We start from the raw sequence: 22,888 nt of genomic DNA, 5'->3' as shown, positions 1-22,888 counted from the left end.
GAAATAAAAATGGTTAAAATCTCACACGCCAAATTTATAGATGTGGTAAAATTATATATATTCTGGGAGCTATGTGCATTTTTTTCTCGTAGCACTTACTGTGATGATAATTGTATTGTTATTTGTGTGATTATTGAACATATCTCCTCCCTTTAGGGCACGATGTCTGTTGTTCTTCCCACTGCTTCCAGCCACTGAAACGATGTCTTAGAACAAGGCTTGGAAGTTATGGCTACTGCCTATTTGTGTATACAAGCTAAGATTGGTTTTTACACTTTCTGTATGGTTGAAAAAGAATCAGAAGAATAGTGTATCATGACATTAGCATTATCTGAAATTTAAATTTTAGTGTCCATAAATAACATTTTATTGGGACAAAGCCACACTCATTAATTTACATATTGTCTAGGCTGCTTTCATGCTACAATGACAAAGTTAAACGGTTTTGACAGACACATGCAATACAGAAAGCTTAAAATATTTACTGTCTGCCCCATTAAGAAAATGTTTGCCGACCTCTGGTCTAGAACGTAGAAGATACCCTGTAACATTTGATGAGTGAATGAGTAAGTTAATCAATATACCTACTATGAGACAGATAGTTTTACACTTTATCTTGTTTAATATACCCTAAACAAAGGAAAAGTGGGTAGAAAGCACCATCATTGAACAAGAAAGGAAACTGAGACTCAGAGGGATTAAGTGATCTGCCCATCCAGTGAGTGCCAGAGCCAGGAATTGAACTCAGGTCTAACTCCAGATTCCATGCCCTTTGCCACGTTTGACTATAACTATTCTTCTCTAATATCTAAATGATTTTATATGAGATTTTTGAGTGAATCCTTACACCCCAGTTGAAAGATGAGAACTTCCATTGTTCTCTTATTGCTGCTTAAATAGTACATGGTATGATCAAAAGATACCATGAATGTTTAAATAAAAAATACATATATTACAATAAAAGACACATTGTCATTTGTCCCCCTCAAAAATAATCCCTCTCACTTTGAACACACTTATCCCATTGTTCTTGTCACTTTCTGAAGCAGTTCTGGAAGTCCTGTTTCATGAATGTCTTTACTTCATCCTCCATCATGACAACACTCCATGTCACACTTGGCTTCTGGCAATTTCTGTCAAATAAAAACATTACGGTGTGTCCTCATCCACCTTATTCACTGATCTGGCGCCGTGTAACTTCTAACTCTTACCCAAAATCAAAATGACTATGAAAGGTAAATGTTTTGAAAAGATTCAGGACATGGAGGCAGCCATGACAGCGCAACTAAAGACACTCACAAAAGAGGACTTCCAGAACTGCTTCAGAAAGTGGCAAGAACGATGGGCTAAGCGTATTGGAAGCAAGGGGGAGTACTTTGAGGGGAATTAATGGCAATGTGTCTCTTACTATAGTAATTCTTTTTATTTAAACATTCACTCTAGCTTTTGATCACACATACCTCATATTATTTAAACGCAGCACCCGGTCTTTGCACAGTGCCTGGCATAGGTAGGGCTTGTGGAACTCTTTAAAGGATCCTCCTGGTAGGAAAGCCCCATTCACATCCACCTAATCCAGAGATGGTTCTGAGGAAGGGGAAGAAGCTGATGGCTTATGTGATCCTTCAGAATAGTTCTCTGCTCCTTCCTAGATGTGATGTTTCCTGTGCCTGTGGTGAGTTCATGCTGTAGGATCTGAATTACCACAGTGCTTGCTTTTGGTCTATTTATCAAAACCTTATCATTTTCACTCTTTGGCAGTGAAATTTACTCACTTGTGGATTTGAGTATAGAAGTTTATTCATATGCTGAAGGAATTTGCAGTTTATTCATCAAGACATTTAAAAATCTCACTTGTTTAAATTAGGGTAGTGCTCTCTCTTACTTTAGAAAATGACTGCAGCCAAACCTCAGCCTATTGGATTCAATGATCATCATTCTTTTAAGGCTCATCATTTATCATCCCTTCAGGAAATCTAATGTGACACCCGAAGATAGAAAAAAATTGAAAAGAGAGCAAAAGTTCACCAAGTAGAGATGCAGGTCCCTTTATAAGATTCTGCTTATTACTTCTAAAAATACAATAAGATGGTATTAAAGAAGACCTTAAGATGGACTTGTATGGATGGGCAAACTGAGGTCCACGGGCTGCAGCTTGTTTTTGTAAATGAAGTTTCACTGGAGTATAGCCACTTCCATTTGTTAACTTGTTGCTGACAGCTGCTTTCATGCGACACTAGCAGAGACCTTGTGCCCCAAAAGCCTGAATTGCTTACTATATGGCTGGTCCTTTAAGAAAATGTTTACAGAACTCTTGAACTAGGGATATAAGAAAAATTAGAAGGACTAGGACTTTTTTTTTAATATGGAAAAGAGAAATCTGAAGACAGTACATTGGTTTATACTTTGCAAAGGATGTTATTAAAAAATGACTCTTGTTTCTTAATTTTATGCAAAGATGAACCTAATGGAAACTGATTTACCCTGTAGCACAGAGAAGAATTTCCTGGCTCTGGAGTTAAAACCTAGAATACTTATAAGGCAAGTCTTACACATTGGTGGTTACACACACGGTGCAAAATTTACTCCTTTTGATTAGTGTTATCAGCTACCATTCTGCTGCTGAACGTCATAATTGAATAAGGAGTAATATACTCTTTGCATTAATGGCCATTGATACTGTAGCAATAATTAATCAATCAATCAAAAGAAAAAGGAGACAATGAAGGGGTTTTTGGATAGGAGGAAATAAAGGAAAGGGCCCGTGAAAGATCCTCCATCCATGGGAGTGGGGGTGGTGAGCTGATGTCTCAGGTTAGTGGAGGTGCATTGGGATCCCATGGAGAGGAGACCAAATGAGATGAGAAGCCAGCGAGGGCAAACTGGTTTAGGGCATAATTTTGAGTCTTGGGAACTGGGCTTTTCTGATGCTATGGTCCCGTAGACCATGTTATCTTAAGGAAAGAATCCCAAAGTAGACCCTCCACATCTATGTGAGACAAGGCTTCCTGGAGTGGTGTGCTGACCTCCTGCATTAGCATCACCTGGAGTGTTGTAAACAAGGCGGATTCTTAAGTCCCATCCTGGAACTACTGAGTTCAAAGGCAGAAATTTGAGGGTGGAGCCCAAGAAGACATATATTTAACGTTCCTTACCCTCCCAAATCTGACAGTTTTTGAAAAGTGAAGGAGTGGGCTTGGGGGTAGGGGCTTAGGTGAATGCCCCAGCTCTGTTTCTTACTTGCTGGCTGACCTTGGGCTTTCCTCCTAAAGCACGAGAGCAAATGACATAATGTGCATAAATGTGCTTATAAAACTATAAACCCTCATAACTGACACTGGTCTTTCTTATGTAACATGCAAAGAAAGGGAGCTCTGAATAGAAACACGTTTGACTGATTCTGAAGCTCAGAATACCAGGTACAAGTCTTTCCCTCTTCCGTAGGTTAGTCATGATCTCCATAAGGAATTTCTGATTGTCAAATCCTTTATCCTGTTAATTCTTTGGCTTTAATGGCTGAGGAGTCTTAAAAAATAAATAAGAAGAACTTAACTTTTCTTTTAAAAAGTCCTTCTGAGTTCTTCTGATTTTTTTCTAGGAACACAATGCTTTTTATCTATTTTTCTGATTTACGGACTAATTGTCATTGGCATACAATAGGTGCTGTGAAGTATTATTACTCTTCCCTCCTGCCAGGGAACTTGTGTCTCTAGTATGGAATCTAAGAGACAGCCTCTTCCGTGGACCCTGTGTACTCAGCCTATTTGCTAGCTGCCCAGCTCTGAGCTCAAGCTGTCTTCCTGTCTCCCGCACAGTCCTAAAGGAAACGGCCTAAGAAGCACGATGGAGACAGATACAAACATCCAGAAAATGGCCAGATGTGTTTTGGAGGGTTTCTGCATCCCCTCCCTCCTGCTTTTCCCTTGAGCATGCCAGGCAGGAGAGAAGGATTTAATCCCACAGGAGACAGATTCTTTCTCTCAGTGGGAATGCATATTGGCCATGCTGATGCTAATTCACTCCCCTCTGATGGAACTGGGAGAGCAAAGAATGGTGTCTCTTTATTTTCCTTTTTTTTTCTTCAAAAATCAGAAGTAGTGGTGATAATATTACTGGGAAGGGGGGAGCCTTCCCTGAGATAGTATTCTTGGGATCATCTCCGTGAACACCCCTTGTTGTCTCACTGTCACCCCGGATGCTGTCAGACACATGGCTGCCTGTGGTGAACCCTGTCTTATCTACCAGATACTCCATTCACAGTTGCTAAAAGAATGCCATCACTCGCAAAGGTTCTTGTGACAGTCACTTATTCAAAGCCACACAGGTCATTCTAGGAGTAAAGATAGTGAAAAGACCATCTCAATATCAAATGATAAGCTGTGAAACAAAGGACCTGATTACGGAAAGTCTCACATAGGTTATTTTTATAATTCACCTTGAATGTTTTAATAATTAAAATTCTTTTCTTCTTAAGGCATTGTTTTTTTCTTTGGTTTGTCAAAGGCTTCGGCAGTCTTCCTCACTTCTGAAAATATTAGGCTGTTGGCTCAGGAAAATCCCAGTTTGTTACATAGCCCATTTTCCCATTGTGCTAAGATGGCTTATGTATCTATACATGGATCCAGCTAAAGACTGTCTCAGAACCAGCTCTTCCTCTATGTCACTCTGGCTTCTTGGCTATGATTCTGGCCCATTAATGTTAGGTTTGCATTAAAGACCTGACTGGTAGAAGATAAACAAATAGACTCTCATTCCCTCAAGGGACAATATGAATAAAGCTCATTAGTTATGTTCGCTCAGTAACAGTAATAGAGATTTTTAGTGATAGAAGAAAAGTTTTCCTTCTTTCAATTACTTTTCCCTGCAGGCTAAATAGAGATATGGATCTCATTTCCTAAGCCCAATATACTATTTGGGTTTGCTTTCAATAAAATATCTATGAAATGTCTCCAGCATGATCCCTGTTTAATGGATTTAGTTGTAAAGCTTAATTCATATCAGATTTTCTAAGTGAGAGATCACTGTCAACTTATTGTTAATTGAATTCAATAAAATCAAGGTTTCTATAATTAATGTGAACCACTTAATCTTTTAGCTCCTTGAATGAATGTAATTTTCTAAACACAGGTATCTTCTCATTTAATGAGATAGCAACATTTTGAGGAAAATAAGTGTACATGTGACTCTTTTTCTAATAACTCTTAATATCAAATGAAGTATACCCAAGTCCTTTTAAAAACATAATAAGAGAATAAAAATAATAAAATATTATCAAACTTACCCAAAATGTTAATATTATGTTGTCCAGAGTATTGGAACAAATTAAGTATAGTAACAGTGAGGAAGTGGCATCGTACAAAGAACAATGGTTTTAGTCAGTAGACATGGGCTATATGCCTACCTGTGCCTCTAACTACCTGGTTGACATTGGGTAAACCACCAACCCTTCTGGGCCTTGTTCATATCTGCAGGATGACTGTTGGGCTAGATGGAATGATTCAAGTTCCTTTCACTATTAGAGTTCTGTGATTCTGTATGCTGTAACATGGAATCAGAAATATTTGTTATCATTATTTTTTTTTATTTTAGAGGATTTAAAGTATTCACAAAAGTAGACAGAAGAGTATGATAATGAACACCCATGGACCCATCAAGCAACCTCTATCATCATCACCCCATGACCAGTCATGCCCCTCTCACACCTCCCTCCTCTGACCCCTCTCCTGTGTGACTATAAAGCAAATCCCAGATCTTAGACGCTCTTTATCAACATAATCCCTTTGCCATCTGTACTGTTAGCACTTGAGGTCCTAGAAATTTTATTTTGTTTTTAACAAGCCTCAAATTGCTTCACTATTTCTTTCCTTTTCATTTTTTAATTGAAAATTTTGAGAGAACTGTACATTTACATGCAGTAATAAGAAATAATGAGAAAGATCCCATGTACCCTTTACCCAATTTCCCCCAGTGGTAACATCTTGCAGAACTGTAGTATAATAGCACAGTCAGGATATTGGCATGGATACAGTTCACTGATCTGATTCAGACTTCTCCAGTTTTACGTGTGTGTGTGTGTGTGTGTGTGTGTGTGTGTGTGTGTGTATTTGGTTCTACAGAGTTTTATCACATGTGGAGTTTCGGGTACCCACAACCACAGTCAAGATACAGAACGGTTCCATCACCACAAGGATTCCTCATGTTGCTCTTTTGTAACCATACCCACTTCCCTCCACAGCACCCCCCAAAACTGATCTTCTCTCTGTTCTTCATTTCTAAATTAGTTATTTCAAAAATATTATATAAATGGAAGCATACGGTCTGTAACCTTTTTGTTTTATTCCAAAAGGTTTTATTTTATTTTTCAATACAGTTGACATACAATATTACATTTGTTTCAGATATACAGCACAGTGATCAGACATTGATATGCTGTATGAAGTGATCACCCCAATAAGCCTAGTACCCATCTGACACCATTTGTAGCTATTACAATGTTATTGACTATATTCCCTATGCTGTACTTTACATCCCTGTGACTATTTTAGTAACTGGAAATTTGTACTTTTTAATCCCTTTTACCTTTTTCACCCATCCCTGCAACCCCCTTTTCTCTGGTGACCACCAATTTGTTCTCTGTATCTATGAGTTTCTGTTTTATTCATTTATTTAGTTTTTTTTAGATTCCGCATGTAAATGAAATCATATGGTATTTGCCTTACTCTGTCTGACATACTTCACTTAGTACAATACCCTCTAGGTCTATCCATGTTGCAAATGGCAACATTTCATTCTTTTTTATGGCTGAGTAATATTCCATTGTATATATGTACCACTTCTTCATCTAATCATCTATGTGTGGACATTTAGGTTGCTTCTATATCTTGGCTATTGTAAATAATGCTGCAGTGAATATATTATATATGTCTTTTCAAAATAATGTTTTGGATTTCTTTGGATAAATACCCAGAAGTAGAATTGCTGGGTCAGATGGTAGTTCTATTTTTGATTTTTTGAGGAGCCTCCATACTGTCTTCTATAGTGGATGCACCAATTTTCAATCCTACCTCCAGTGCACAAGGGTTCCCTTTACTCCACATTCTCTCCAACACTTGTTGTTTGTTGCTTTATTGATGATATCCATATGACAGGTGTGAAGTGATGTCTCATTGTGGTTTTAATTTGCATTTTCCTGATGATTAGTGACGTTGAGCATCTTTTCATACGTCTATTGGCCATCTGTATGTCCTTTTTGGAGAAATGTCTATTCTGGTGCTCTGCCCATTTTTTTGATCAGGTTGTTTTGGGTTTTTTTTGGTGTTAAGTTGTATGAGATCATTATATATTTGGATATTAACCCTTTATCTGATGTATTATTGATGAATGTCTTCTCCCATTTAGTAGGTTGTCCTTTCACTTTGTTGATGATTTCCTTTGCTGTGCAAAAACTTTTTAGTTTGATGTACTTATGTTTGCTTACTTTTCTTTTGTTTCCCTTGCTTGGGGAGACATATAAAAAATATTGCTGAAAGTGATGTCAAAGATTTTACTGCCTATATTTTCTTCTAGGAGTTTTATAGTTTTGGGTCTTACATTTAAGTCTTTAATCCATTTCGAGTTTATTCTTATATATATGGTGTAAGAAAGTGGTCTAGTTTCATTTTTTTGCATGTATCTGTCTAATTTTTCAACAGTTTATTGAAGAAACTATATATTCTTTGTATATTGTATATCCTTTCTTCCTTCATCATAGATTAGTTAATCATATAGGTGTGGACTTATTTCTGGGTTCTCTATTCTGTTTCATTGATCTGTGTCTGTTTTTATGCCAATACCATGCTGTTTTGATGACGATAGGCTTGTACTGTGTTTGGAAAGACCTAACCAGACAATCAGCTCTAATGTGTCTTTTGGAGCAAATATTAATATAAGACCCAGTATTATATTTATTATATTACATTATATTATGTTATATTATATTATATTCCCAGTCTTATAGTAAAATAGGACCGGGTCTTATATTAATTTTTGCTCCAAAAGACTCATTAGAGCTGATTGTCCGGCTAGGTCTCATTTCCGGGGAAACACGGTAGTATAGTTTGATATCAGGTAGTATGATACCTCCAACTTTGTTCTTCTTTCTCAATATTGATTTGACTATTCAGTGTCTTTTGTGGTTACATATAAATTTTAGGATTATTTGTTCTAGTTCTGTGAAAAATACCATTGGTATTTTGATAGGGGTTGCATGGAATCTGTAGCTTGCTTGGGGTAGCATGGACATTTTAATGATATTAATTCTGCCTATCCATGACCACGGTGTAGCCTTCCATTTATTTGTATCTTCTTCAATTTCTTTTTTCAGTGTCTTACAGTTTTCCAAGTATAGGTCTTTTACTTCCTTGGTTAAATTTATTCCTAGGTATTTTATTCTTTTTGGAATTCCTGGAAGATTCACCCAGGTGGTTGTGTGTATCAAGTTTACTCTTTTCATTGCTGAGTAGTGTGGAATAATGTACCACAATTTGTTTAACAATGACCTGTTGAAGGACAGCTGAACAGTGTCAAGTTTTTGGCTATGCTGAATAAAACTGCTATGAAAATTTGTGTACAGATTTTTCATTTCTCTGGGATAAATATCCAAGAGTGTAATTGGCAGATTGTGTGGTAAGTACATGTTTCGTTTTATAAGAAGCTGATGTATGGTTTTATATTCCATGAATGATTTAGTTTGTCTGCATCTTCACCAACATTTGAAGATGTCACTATTTGTTATTTTAGCCATTCTGATAGATATGCAGTGTTATCTCATTGTAGTTTTAATTAGCATTTCCCTAATGGCTAATGATGTTGAGCATCTTTTTCATATGCTTATTGTCATTTGTATGTCATCTTTGGTGATCTTTTGTATTTTTACTCCACCATTTACTTACTTTCAAACTTGGGCTGGGGGTGAGGTTGCTGGCAAATTACCTATGAAGTGTGTTATAGTATACTTAGGTGGGAGGAAACAGATCTGCTACTGAAGTAGAAAATATTGCTTACTATTGTTCTCAGCTCTGTGTTTGAGTCTCTGGGAATACAAAGATGAATAAAAGAAGACCCTTAGTCTTGAAGTTCTAACGCTGTCTGACACTTTTGGAAAGGGAAGCAGAAAATACGTGGAAATCTGTGATTTCCAACTTGCGTGGCTTGAGGGGGTGATATTTGTGTGGGTATCATAAAAGTGAACACAAATGATGGAAAGAGCCTCGCAGACGCAGACCAAGGATTCAAATTCATTGAATATGAGTTAAGTATGTAAAAATGTCTTTTCTCATAGATGGCTGCCCAGAGCAAGGGGCTGGGTGACACAGCAGCACTCTCAATTAGAGGACAAACACTCCAGCCTTCAAATCCCATGAGGCCCTCAGCTGCCAGTGAGGACATTGACTGGAGTGAAACCACGAATAGGCTCTTCAGGAAACTTGTTCTGGCCCCTCTCTCTTATTCCTTGGCCCTCCTAATTGTTCCAGAGAACCTAGATCTATGTCTAATTGATCACCAGTTGCAAGTACCTAGTGTCAACCCCAACACACACCTGAGTGCTTAATTTGAGTTTGGGTGAAGGACATTCTTCCCAGGAATTTTATCCTCCCTATCAGGACTGAGTCTCAGGCAGTATAATTCTGTAGTTTTCTGCAAAAATTAATGACCCAATTCAGTATTTACTTAAGAACTGAGCAGTGATGATCTAAGAAGAAATATCTCAATAGAGAAGAATACGGAATGAATACACACACACACAAACACACATACACACACACAAATCTAATTTATAGTAAAGGTGGCATTAAAAATCAATGGGAAAAATGAACTATTGGACTATTAGAAATAATCTGAGAAAAATTCCTACCTCACACCATCTACAAAAACAAAATTCAGATGGATTCATTGTCTAAATGTAAATTTTAAAATGTGTGTGCAGGTGTCAGGTGGGTAGTAAACTTGTTGGGGTTATCATTTCGTGAGGTGTATAAATGTCTAATCATTATGTTCTTTTGTATACCTGAAACTAATAAAATGTGTGGGTGAGAATATGTGCATGTAGAAAAAAGGAGTTAAACATTTTTATAAATTTATAGAGGTGACTTCATAGCAGGATGCCTTCTGATGAAGATAGGCAACTCAGTAGCTGCAAATAGAAAATGTACAGATTTAACTACATAAAAAGTAAAAAAAGAAGAAAAAAAGATAAAATGTACAAGAAACAAAGTTAAAAGAAACCTGAGTGAAAATGTTTTATGCATTATACATGTACTTATCACACATTCCTGCACACCTGTTTATCTATGTCTATATCTCAAATGGGGTTACTATTTCTAATTCCTTGGAATTATATAAATTAAATACAAATAATTTATATAATTCAGTGAGGAAAATGAACACTGAATATCACAAAAATAGGCAAAGGATAAGAAAGGATAATCACAGAAGAATACAAATTACCAATAAACATAAATAGATGTTCACTTTTACTAATAATCAAGAACCTAGAAATTAAACCAAAAAATTGACATTTAAAAATTCATCAAATAGGCAAAAATTAAAAACAAAACTAACATTCGGTGTTTATGGGATATGGGAAAGGACAGTCTCATACTTTTTGTTGAGAATATAAATTGATACAGCATCTTCTGAGGACAGATTGGAAGTATCAAAATTTAAAATGCACATATCCTTTTATACAGAAATGCTGCCTTTAGGAATCTGCACCACAGAAAAACAGAGGTGCTGAAGGATATATGTGCTAAGATATTCATCGCAGCATTAGTTGTAGTAGCAGAAAATTAAAATCAACCTAAAATATCAGCAATATAGAAATGTTAAAAAAATAAAACCTATGGCATGGTAATACAATGGAACACAGTAAAACCATTAAAAGGATCAAAATCTACAGCACTGACATGGCAGCACATGGTAGGATGCCCACAAGTGAAAAATCAAATCAAGGACCATATGTATATACAGCATGATTTAACTGGCAGTAGTTGTGTGTGTGTGTGTGTGTGTGTGTGTGTGTGTGTGTGTGTGTGTATTTGTAAGCTAAGAAGTAGAAAAAAGTCTGAAAAAATACACAGTGACCTGTTAAAAATGGTTATAAATCTGAGGTATAGAACTGCTGGAATGAGGGGAATTTTACTTTTTATTTTATGTACTTGTTTAGTGTTTGTAATTATTTTTTATCACAAAGATGTAATGTTTTATAATGTTAAGAAAGAGAAGAAATTAGAAATGCTAAACAACCCAATTGTTGACAAAAAAGAAAGAATTTGGTTAAAAGAATTGCCTTAAAAGATGGTATAGATACCTTTGCCTAATACAAATTTCAATAAACAAACAGAAAAACCTCTTTCTTGCTAGTGTATTAATTTTCTGTACTGGAATATTTAGTTCAGTGATTTCTCTCTGGTTATTTAATTCATTGTACTTAATTGATAGTATTTACTGGAATTTAGTGAAAAACTATTTTGTAACTATCTCCAGTTGTGATTTATCTAGTGTAATATCTCCCCAATGAATTGATGGTGAATGGGGAATTGGTAAAGCAGAAACAGATCTGGAAAGCAGTCTGTGGCTTTATTTATCTCCACAGGAAACCTTATTTCAAATTGATAAAGTTTGAAATCTTACCTGTAGCTCGTTCTGATTGTTCATTGTCATTGTTACTGTTTTAATGAGAGAGAGAAATGAGCCAAACCAACCTGCTTCTTTCCTTTTACTAACTTAATTTCAAAGGAAATTCTTCAATACAAATAAATAAATGAATGTGGGTTGAACCAGACTCAACATGTCTATTTAATTGCTTCTAAACATTAAGATACATTCTTAAGAAACCCAACACATCATAAAAAAATCAACCAGTAAAGAATGATTAGGTGAGACAGAAACTGGCTATAACCATCTTTGCTTACAAAACCCTATTTAAGCTAACATTAATATTTGCCTTCTACTCTATTATAAATAAAGATTTGTTGTAGAAGCATACCAAAGACAGCACAATAATAAAGAAGAGAGATTCAGCTCAGGTTTTGAAATGTACCTAACAAACTCAACCTCTTGCAAAATAACTTTCTTATTCAAAATGGAACTGGGAATTGTTCGGCACACAATGAATCATCTTTTGGCAAGTACAATAGAATCTTTAGGGACATTTCACAGCCTCTTGTTCAATTGTTAGGATGTTTTTAGCTTTCACAGGTAAGGAAGAAGGTAGCTTGTATAGCCATCATCTTGTTGCTAAAATTGAACAGTAAAGATTTTTCTGAGTTGCCTTTGCAATAGATCTTTTTTTTTTTTTTTTTTCCCTTCCTGTTTCTTTACCCAGACCTGCTTTGTCTCTCAAAAACAATCTGGAATTACTTAATGCTAATGTTTTCTGGTTTTACTATTTACCCAGGACTCAAATGTTAAACATTAATGTGGGAAACTCCCTCTTCCTTACCTCATAGTTCTATATTTATTTAACTGTTATTCTGCAAGAAGAAAACCCATCTTTCTCTCTCCACGTTAGTGTACTTTTTGTTTTAATTGACAAACGCATTTTGTTTTTGTTTTTGCTTTTTTTTCAGGAGGCTTTAGAGTTACCCCTGGATGACTTTGAAGTGACTGACACCACAGCAGCAACCGAAGTGATTAAATACGAGTATCATGTCTTACATTCCTGTAGCTACCAAGTGCCTGTGCTTTACTTCAGGGCAAGCTTTTTAGGTAAGACCATGTTGGAAGTTCAGTGTAAATCCATAACATTTACATATTAAGGCAGAAAGCAGATTTAGAAAATTGTTCATGAGAGGGAAAAAATTAGAGTTAAAAATAAGAAAATTGTGGGTGAGGTAAGGTTTTACCAGTAACTTTTCTCAGGCTTTAGAAAGAGAGTATCGAGACTTCAGAGTGAATGATATCATCCCAGCCTTAAGTCTGATCTTCAGATTCTTGGCCTTCTGCCCAACGTTGACTAAGCCCCCTGGCCCTTTTTTTCCTTTACTTTAAACAAGTAAGAACAACTTAAAGCTACAATGTTTATTTACTTCTAAATTTACAGTAAAAATTTCTTTCCATCTCAAGTGATCCTATTAACAAAAAAGCCCCCATACCTTCTTCCCCCAATGCTAATAATTATTTCAAGAACCATTTATCAATTAGTTTAAGCTCTACTGAAACATAGCACTAATATTTCCTTTGGCCATCTATACATCTCCAGTGCCTTAGCTTTCTGCAATGCTGTTACTCAACTCATTCCTCTTGCCAAGAAGGTGGAAACACCCTGTCTCTTCGGAGGCCTTTGCTAATAAAGCTTATTTAATCAGCAACCGCATGGAGTCTTCACCCTGCATCGCTGTGCGACTTCTCCTTCATGTCCTCCAACCGCACAGGGGTCAACATTTCGGGTCAGCATTTCGAGGCCCTGCCAGTCCCAGGCCCAGGGACAACAAGAGCCACTTCCCCAGCCAACCCCTACCCTATGTCTCCTTTTCTGTCTGGTCTTATCAGCAGCACTTGCCATTTCGAGCAGCCTTCTAACTTTGTCTGGATAGCTCAGACATCTGAATTTAGCCAGTGATATTTTATTTTTAATTAAAAAGTAGCTTAAGCTGCTTTGAATGTGTATTTGGTAGATTTAATCACTTGCTGCCTTATATTGTTTAATGGTCTCTAATTTTGCGGTGTTGGCGGTTTAACAAAGCACTTAGGATTTAAAACACAAGAACAAATTCTCATAGACTCCCTGGTGAGAAGATTTTAATCTGAGGTGCAATTCCTAAGAACTGACAATTTGGGGTAAATTTTCAACATGGGACATGGGGAATTGAGGACACTGAGAGTTCACTAATTTACAAACTCTCACTGCAGATTTATCCATATGATTATTATGGGCCTTTAACACACTCACTTTATTGTAATTCTATTGGGTTTGGAGCCCAGAGGTTAAAGGAGGCTTCTTGTCAGTGAGCTGCGTTATACTAATAAGTAGAAGGAAATACAGTTATTTACCAGAGTGGGGGCGGAAAATGTCTTTCTTGGTTTTGGTTTATCATGGCTCTACCTAGTACCTTCTAGATTCACAGACGTCGAGGCTGCAGGTAGAGGAAATAGGACATGACTTCTTCAATACTGTACTTTCCTATAATTAGTATTCACCATAAGCAGTTAATCACCAGAGAAGAGCTCCCAGAGACAAAACAAGTTGTTTAGCTTGTCAGCATTAGGGAATTGGAGGTGTTGAAACATGACTGCTTCTAGCGGGAAGTGGGTCTTGCCCAGGCTGCTGGATGAGCTCAGACGTGGGCCTTGCTCTTACGTGCCAACAGCTCCCCTTACAGTACAGCACAGTAATTGTTCCTGCAAGTCCAATTATATTTTAATGAAATTTGTATACTTCCTCAGATCTTTTCTTCACGATGGTTTTCTATTCCTTAAAAAAAATTAGCATTCTTGGGTGCTATTTATATGCTTTTAAGGTTCCCTTTATTATGCTTAATAAAGGAAAACCAAAACAAGTCATTGATTTTGTTAGGAAGCATTCCTTGTTCTCCTCCCCACCCCATTCTGTGTTATATCGAATGAGCATCAGAAATTTTTTTAATTCCAGAGTTCATTTAGTGCTTGTTCAGGTACATTAAAACATCAAATTTTATCTTCGCAGAGCATACTGAATGTTTTCTTGCAGCGAAACATGAAAAATGGTTCTTTCCTTTATCATATTCTATTAATTTCTTTTCTCTTTTCCATCTAACTTAACTTAATGGGTATTCTAAAAATGTATCACCCTTTACTCTGGAGTCATACTTTTTTATTTATTCCCCTCAATCCATTCCCTTTTTCTGTGATATCTGATTTTTCTGGTTTTTCATCTGTGTGTTAAACAAATCTCTGTCAGTGAAGTACGTGGATTCCTAACATCTTTCTCCTATTCCAGGTCCAGATTTTTCTTTGTCTCATTCTAAGAGAGTTCCGACCTAGAAAGGAGGATGACTATAAAATTTCTTGCCCAGGGGTCTTTTTTTTTTTGTTGCATCAGAAATAGTTCACTTAGCCTTGTTTTTGGCAGATATTTAGAATTTCTTTTGCATTTGGTTGCTAGTAAAAATCAGTTCCTCTGGTTTACTGTGAATTTTCTTCCAGTACCTCTTTTTTTTGGGGGGTGGGGGACAAGTAGTAATTCCCATTTAAATTGACATTACCTTTTCTTTTATCAACTGGCTTAGATTCCAGAAGAAATCTTTGTTCTTTTCTTTATGTAGAAGTTGCTGGAATGAGATGCTTTTATTTTTCTTTCTTTTTAAAAAATAATTTAAAAAAAATTTCAATTGCAATTGGCATACAATATTATATTACTTTCAAGTGTACAATTCTGTTTATTGAAGTGCAAATCTATTGGACTGTGATAATCTCTTATTCCTCTATATTGTCAAATGTCCATCCAACCAACTACTGCCTGAGACTCAGCTAACATGCCACTTGATCTTTTTCTTTCCCTAACTACTCTTGTCATTTCAGGTTTGGGAGAGGTGGAGGACATGATTAATACCATTTGCTACCTAGCAATAGGTGAGAGGCAGGTAATAATAAATAGCCTACATTTGAATGTAGTGCTTCATAGTTTGTGAAGTTCATTCTCACAAAGCATGGATATCTTTAAGTGCCCACTGTTTTTTGTTTTTGTTTTTTTTTTCTTCCACTATTTTTGAATCACACTGTGTTAAATAATTATTTGTACCATGCTAAAGGCTTCTAGGTACTCCCCACCATTCCGTCAACTTTTTATGTTCCATCTTCCCTTTTGGGGACTTGGCTTTGGTCAAAAGCTGATGGAAAAATGTCAGAAATGTAGTAATAACCTTAGGTATATATATAATTGTTTTGGTTTCAGCAGAGTCCTAAGCTTATATAGTCCCCCTTTGATTGATATAACTAGAGATTTCCATGTTTATTTCAGCTTGAATTCTTATTAATTTCTTCTCTGTGCCTCTTCTTTTCCTTTGTTCTCAATCTCTTATGAAAAATAGACCAAATGGTTCTTCTCATTTTCAAAATATTTAATTCTTTGGCTGACATATGGGTTCTTCTTAGGAACCGTTTTGACATATTTCTTTAATTAGAGGGGCCGCTTTTGAATAGGGAAGGAAACATTTCTCCCATTCAGTAACTGAATGTCTTTTCTTTCTGTAGATCCATTCTATTACTGGCCCAGGGAATAAGGGTATAGAATTAAAAATGTAACCTAGATATTTCATGTGAAAGATTTGTCCACTTGTTACACGCCTAATGGCTGCTCATGGAGAAACAGGGCAAAAGACATAGCCAAATAATAACTCCTTCTCAGAGGCAGTATAAACCAAAACAAGGTAAAGGTCAGCACAAAGGAAGAATAATGGGAAGTCTGGAATTAGAGCAGTGTGTGAGTCACCAAGGAGAAGGAGGAATAGGCTTGTTATGGTCCGAACAAGAGGCTCTTTGGAGTGCAAAGAAGAGAAGGACAGGAACATGAGAAAGATGGGGGTTGGAGAAAGTTAGAGAATGAAAGTAAAATATACATAGCTCTGCCCAACAACTTGCAAGGGACGGTAACAGGCTGACTTTTCAGAGGCTGGGAAAAACATTGGAGAAAAGGAGAAGGGCCAGTGCCAAGCTGAAGGGCTGGAGAGAGCATGGCATATTTGGGGAACAGTGAGAAGCCAGTTTGGAGTAGGGGTTCCCTTAAGATGGATTGTGGAGGAAATGATTGAAAGGATACGTTGAGGTCAAATTATGGGAGAGATAATCAATGGGAATGGATTGGAGGATATAAAGAAAAAGTGAAAGATTGAGCAGAAGTGAATGGGACCAGTGGAGGGATTTCCTAGAGCAGAAATTATGACTGAGTAAAACAGAATAGATGAAGGAGGAGAAAAAATTATGAAGAATGAAATTTAGGAAGAGGAATTTTTTGTATTGTTGATAGCATCATTTTAATGTTTTTATAATAACCTCTTAGAGAAAATGAGCTGGAAAGAACACATTTTTAGGGAAAATTACCATTGGCAGTAGAGTGATAGTTAAGGCAGCTTGTTGAACAGGAAAAGAAAAAGTGGATTAGAGAGGTACTTAAAGACTGAGGCAAAAATGATTCTAGTTAATTATTACAATTAGCAGAAAATAGAAAATGGTTTGACAGATAATTTAGTCTTGTTTGATTTTAGAGATTCTTTAAGAAAGCTCATATGTGCCGCTTATATTTATGTAAACAGTTAGTAAATCTAGCCAACATCATAATAGTGAAATGGAACATGAATTTTGGGAGATTAAAAAGAGATTCTAGGGATTGAAATGAAATTTGAAGTTATTACACTTTTTTCACTTATAGTGAAAGTTATTAAGAAAAATAATGAAAAAATATTTAACTAATAAAAATATATTCGAACTGAGAAGTCCAAATAATAGAGGAAATTTAATGAAAATTATTTGTTGAACCATGTATGTGTTTGAAACATTGTGGGGAGTTAGGGTAGATGTAGGATACTGGGTTAGAACATATGATGGGAAGAGAATCTCATTGAAAAATCAAGCCCTGATTTAAAAGTGTATTGACGAAAAGGTGTGAGAAAAAATGTGAAACAAAACTACAGGGACAGCTAATTAGCTAAGAGGTTTATTCTATCCCATGTTAGTATAAAACACCGTATACAGAAAAAGCAACAGATTTTAAATGGATCCAGAGGCCAGAAAGAGGACATTAAAGGCTAGTGATGTATTTTCTTACCTGCAAGAGACTATACATTAGTGTTCCTGCACCCACGAATGTCTGTGTTGTGGTCCAAAAGGAAGAAACACTTCTTGGCTTACTCTTGGCAGAACCAACCCTGTTTGAAACATCCACTAAAATATACATGAATGAATGCCTACTGTGTGTATAGCACAAAACTTATTAGCCTATTTTTAAAATATGCTGAAAAAATTCACTGCACAACTTGAAACTAGTTTATTGCTTTTCTCCTCCTTTAAAGTCACAGAGTTCTTCAAGTTCATAGCTAGGTGCTATGCTGAGAAGGTGGAGCCTGCGTGCTCCATGGGAAGGAGACCAGTTGAGTGGTGGAATAAGGATAGGGAAAGTGCTGCTACAGGCAGGATAGGTCAATGTTTTGTGAGTAAGGAAGTCTGAAGAGAGCCAGAAATACAAAATGCTCAGTACTGGGGTGTCAGACCAAGAGGTTGGAATCAAACCCTCAGCATACTTTAGTATGTGTGCTGCCGAAGTGAGCACTACAGCATACTTTAGATAGGATAGAAAGTATAGTGTCTTCTGCTTTAGAACCCACAGACCGAACATTGGTCTTCATCCATCTGGTGGCAGGTATGGTCTTCACAGTTCTGATGAAGAGATATCTCAGAGGTGATGTCTCAGGTATCTTGTGGACCTAATGCTGCTTCCCTTGGGACAGTCTCTGATTAAAAGATTCCTCAAGAAGGTCTTGTATGTATTTCTGTTACCGTAAGTGTTTAACTTAATTTAAATGAGAGGTTAGAGCATCATTTGCATTATTATATGATTCTTAACACAGTGTCTGGACAGTTTAAAGCAGGGGTGTCCAAACTGCAGCCCGTGGGCCATCTGCGGCCCACGATCCATTTTTTATTGGCCCGCAGCAAATTCCAAAAATATATTTAGTTTACTTAAATAAACCAGGTGAGGCAATACGTACTTCACCTCGAGTGAGTGGCCTGGCTGTTTGTGTATTTTACCACATATAGCCCTTGGTAAAAAACGTTGAAAAAAAGTTTGGACACCCCTGGTTTAAAGTGACTCAAAATTACTTCTCTTTGTGCTATTTTTCGGGCATATTTTATTTCTCATAAAAATCAGTTGTAACATTCGTCAACTTTCTCATGCACTAAAAGACATCTTACATTTATTTTCTATTCAAAATGACTACATAAATATATAACATTTAAAAATTTGGGGCTCATAATTTTGAAAATAGATGATTATTAAGCAAGACTTTTAAACAATTTATTTGGGTTAAAATAGTTAGGTATACTTAATTGCAGATAATTGAACCTGACCATGGTAAACAGTAAAGGACTTATTGGAAGGGTCCATCATAGAGTAACCAAAGGCATTAGAATGACAAGGTGAGGGGATGCCTCTGGGCTTTAATGGTGCAAAATGGGGCCCCACTTTCTACTTACTTTGGAATTTCCCAAATTGGAAGTATGTTTGGTTATTGAAAAATAAAATAAGTATCCACTACGTCTGAATCTACTTAATACTATGGATTTATACATAAAGTATGAGGTTTTTAAATTATAATTACAGAACGTTTAACCAATGAATTTTTTTTTATCACGATTGTCCAGTCTTGATTCTTAGTAGTAAATTGTGCTAATTGCTCTAGATTAATGTTGAATGTTCATCTGTCCAACTACTGGAAAATATTTATGAACAAGGCATGAAGATGTTTCTGGAATGCAGAGAGGAATAAAGGAAATCAGACATGGATGATGCCCTCAAGGAGCTTACAGTCTAATGAGGGAAAGTCAGGCCTGAAATTCATGGTAACAAGTAGCATATGTTAAGGGCTGTAAGAGAGGTAACAATTGCCACCAGGCAGAGAGTAGATTGGTGTTTGCTAGAGGCTGGGGGTGGGGGAAATGGGGAAATGGTCAAAGGGTACAAACTGTCAGTTATAAGATGAATAAGTTTTAGGGATATAATGTACAGTATGGTGACTACAGTTAACAATACTGTATTGTACACTTGTAAGTTGCTAAGAAAGTAGATTTTAAATGTTCTCCCTCCACACACACACCCCAAATAAAGGTATCTGATATGATAAATGTGTTAACTAACCTTATTGTGGGAATCATTTCCCTATATATATGTATATCAAATCATCATGTTCTACACCTTATACTTATGACAATGTTATATGTCCATTATATCTGAATAAAGCTGGGGAAAAAAATTGCTACCAGGGCGCAGAAGACAGACATTACTTTGAGCTGGAGTAATCAAGAGAGGCCTTGGCTGGACTTTAGGTTTGTCCATGCAGTGATAGGGGAAAGGTAGGCCCAGGCCTAGTACGAAAACCAGGAAAGGCAAAATTCTAGATACTCCTAGATTAGGCAGTGTCAGTGGAAACTAGTAGTGGCAACAGCAACAACACAACTAATATGTGTGTGTCACTTTACAGTTTACAAAGAGCTCCTGGGTACAGAGACGTACTGTGTAGTGGTAAAAGTACCCAGTCGGAGCTGGAAAGCCTTGGTTCTGATTCCTAGCTCTGCTACTTACCAACTGTATGACCTTGGCGAAGATATTGAACTTTTTGTTTCCTTTCTTTCATCATCTGAAAAGAAAATAAAACACCCACAAACTGAGATAATAATAATAATACCAACTTCATAAAAGTTTGAAGATTGTGAGCTAATATAGAATTGGGACTTGACACAGTACCTTTCAACAATGCTAGCTGAGTTTTATATATCTTGATCCTCACAATAACATTATAAAGTAGAAATTGTTATTATCCTCATGCACAGACATAAAAACTGAGTGTGTGGAGGGGTTAAATGATTTATTCAAGGGTACATAGAAAACTAAGCAGTTGAGGCTCAAATTCCATCGCCTGTTCGTTTTTTGTTTGTTTATGTATGTATGTATGTATGTATGTATGTATGTATGTATGTATTTTACTGCATGACGCTGTAATTCAAATAACAACCAAAACTTAAGGAACATGTGAATGAAGTTAATTAATTGTTGTCATACATAAGTGAAAAGAATCTGTATTTGGGGAATTTTCATTCCGATTTCCTCAGATTAAGAGAGATACAAAATGCTAAAAATGTATGTGGGGATAAATAAAAATTGCGGACTTGGCCAGCATAGTAGCTGATATGAATGCACATGAACAATTAACACTCATTTCATATCACAATGTAATTTTGTCACTGAAGCAAAAATGAATTTTCCCCTTTGGTGGAGCATCATCTCTGCCTTCCTGTAGAGTATGACATGAATTTTTATATCTTTCAAGCTCTCCTGAAGACAATATATTGAATTATGACATATTTCATTTTGAAAACTCCACTCCTTTTTATTTCTAGTGACCACATTAAGAACATTATTCTAAAACTTACTCTAAATAATGTATACTTTCTCTAATCTTCATTTTAAGTGTTAGGAAATTTTTGTCAAACTATGCACAGTAGGATAAAGGTGATTTCAGCGTGCTAGAGTGAGTTAGGGCTAGTGAAATATCTCACACTGGTATTTGGTTCATGAAAACTAATAGCCTTGAGAAATGTAATATAGAAAACTGCACATTTTGAGTAATATATAGATTACTTGACATGTAGGTTATTACTCAGTCCAGAAGTTTTATATGAAAATGTTCAATTAAATGCTACTGGCAGTTGCTTAAGCTTGTACTTTTTAATTATTCTATTTTTCATCCAATGTCTCTTCTTCTTTTGTCATTGACATTTTAGGTTGCTGATAGAATATTCCTTTCGCTCAAATGTGTATTACCATTCCAGGTGATAGAGACACATAGTAGGCACTCAATAAGTGCTTATTGTTAAATAAATGACCTTAATTTACCATGTTCACTTTGTGGGTTACTGCTGAAATATTTCAGCTTCTACTTCACTTTTTCAAGTATGCAAGGGATTTTACTGAGCTTCTCAGCCTCTGTGTGATTAATGAGATTTCTAAGCATGTTCAAATTGGTGCTGTCGAATATCTAGGGTCTGAAATTAGAGAGTTGTTGATCGAGTATGGTAATGTCTCTTCTGGCTGAGGCCAGACAGAAAACCCTTTTAACAGGGCTTAAAGTTTCTGATTGAAGATACCTTGAACTGAATATGAAGGCACGTAATGTGTTAATGAACTCAGCCAAGTATTTGTTTATGCCTGCATTTAATTTTGAGCTAAAGTTTGGGTCTTTAGTTTTCACAAATAGGTAGACAGATACAAAATTATAAAATTCTTCAAGTGTCTGCCATATTTAAGCTCTGTTTTTGTGATGTGGTTCTTTGTATATTTGGCTATCTCAGTTCATTGATTTCAATGGGATTTCTGAAAGCTCCATTTTGTTTTTGGAGTTATTAATTAGTCACAATCATATTTGAATATATTTTAGATATCAATTGTGTATGGCACAGTTAAAGACATTAATGATGAGGTCAATTTTTTGTTTTGTATAAAAGAATGCAAAACGAACTTTTGTATGTGTTTGAGCATGAAGGTGTGAGCTATGATTAGCAAACCAATGATGAAGGCTTGGGAAAGGAACCTACATTGTACTTTATTGTATCATTATTGTCATATCTATATGTGAGAGGTAAAGCTATATCACCTAGATCTTCTATAGTGTAAGCACTTAGCAGCAACTGGAAAGATGGACACTTTTGTCCAGGTAGCTTGCACAAGCACTTATCTAACTATCATTAATACATGTGTCTTTAAACAATTCTGTAAATGCGTTAGAGAATGCGCTCACATTCATTCACTTAAAATGCACCGTTCTCTTTATAGCAAGTGGTAACACATGCATATAGGAGTGTCATGCATTTTTTTTCTGTTTTGAACTTATTTTTAACTCCTTGTGATTATCTGTTATTCGAAGTTGACCAGATCATTTTTTAATTCCTATATCTGGAAGGTGTTAAATCTTTTTTTCTCTCCCTCTAAATTTGGTGATGTTTGAAAACTTATGGTACGTACCGTCAAGTCTAACATCAAATCTGATGAAAATATTCTATCACCTTTGTTCTGGGTCTCTCCACATTGTTGCTATGCTGCTGATTATTGCATTTGATATGAATGTTTCCTGCAGAGGATGCAGGTTTTTGACAGTGGTAATAT

At 36.1% G+C, this 22,888-nt stretch overlaps 1 protein-coding gene across 1 annotated transcript in view; it reads left to right on the top strand.

Annotated features, from left to right (window-relative positions):
• The window catches only part of ATG10 (autophagy related 10), a 334,391-nt gene that overhangs the window by 245,514 nt on the left and 65,989 nt on the right, over positions 1-22,888 (top strand). Inside the window, 1 exon segment of the mRNA XM_019746380.2 lies at positions 12,609-12,747. Coding sequence (XP_019601939.2) covers positions 12,609-12,747 — 139 coding nt within the window.

Source organism: Rhinolophus sinicus, linkage group LG03, assembly GCF_036562045.2.
Source record: "Rhinolophus sinicus isolate RSC01 linkage group LG03, ASM3656204v1, whole genome shotgun sequence".
In the NCBI taxonomy this organism is placed as follows: Eukaryota; Metazoa; Chordata; class Mammalia; order Chiroptera; family Rhinolophidae; genus Rhinolophus; species Rhinolophus sinicus.
This window is presented reverse-complemented; position numbering and strand designations above follow the sequence as displayed.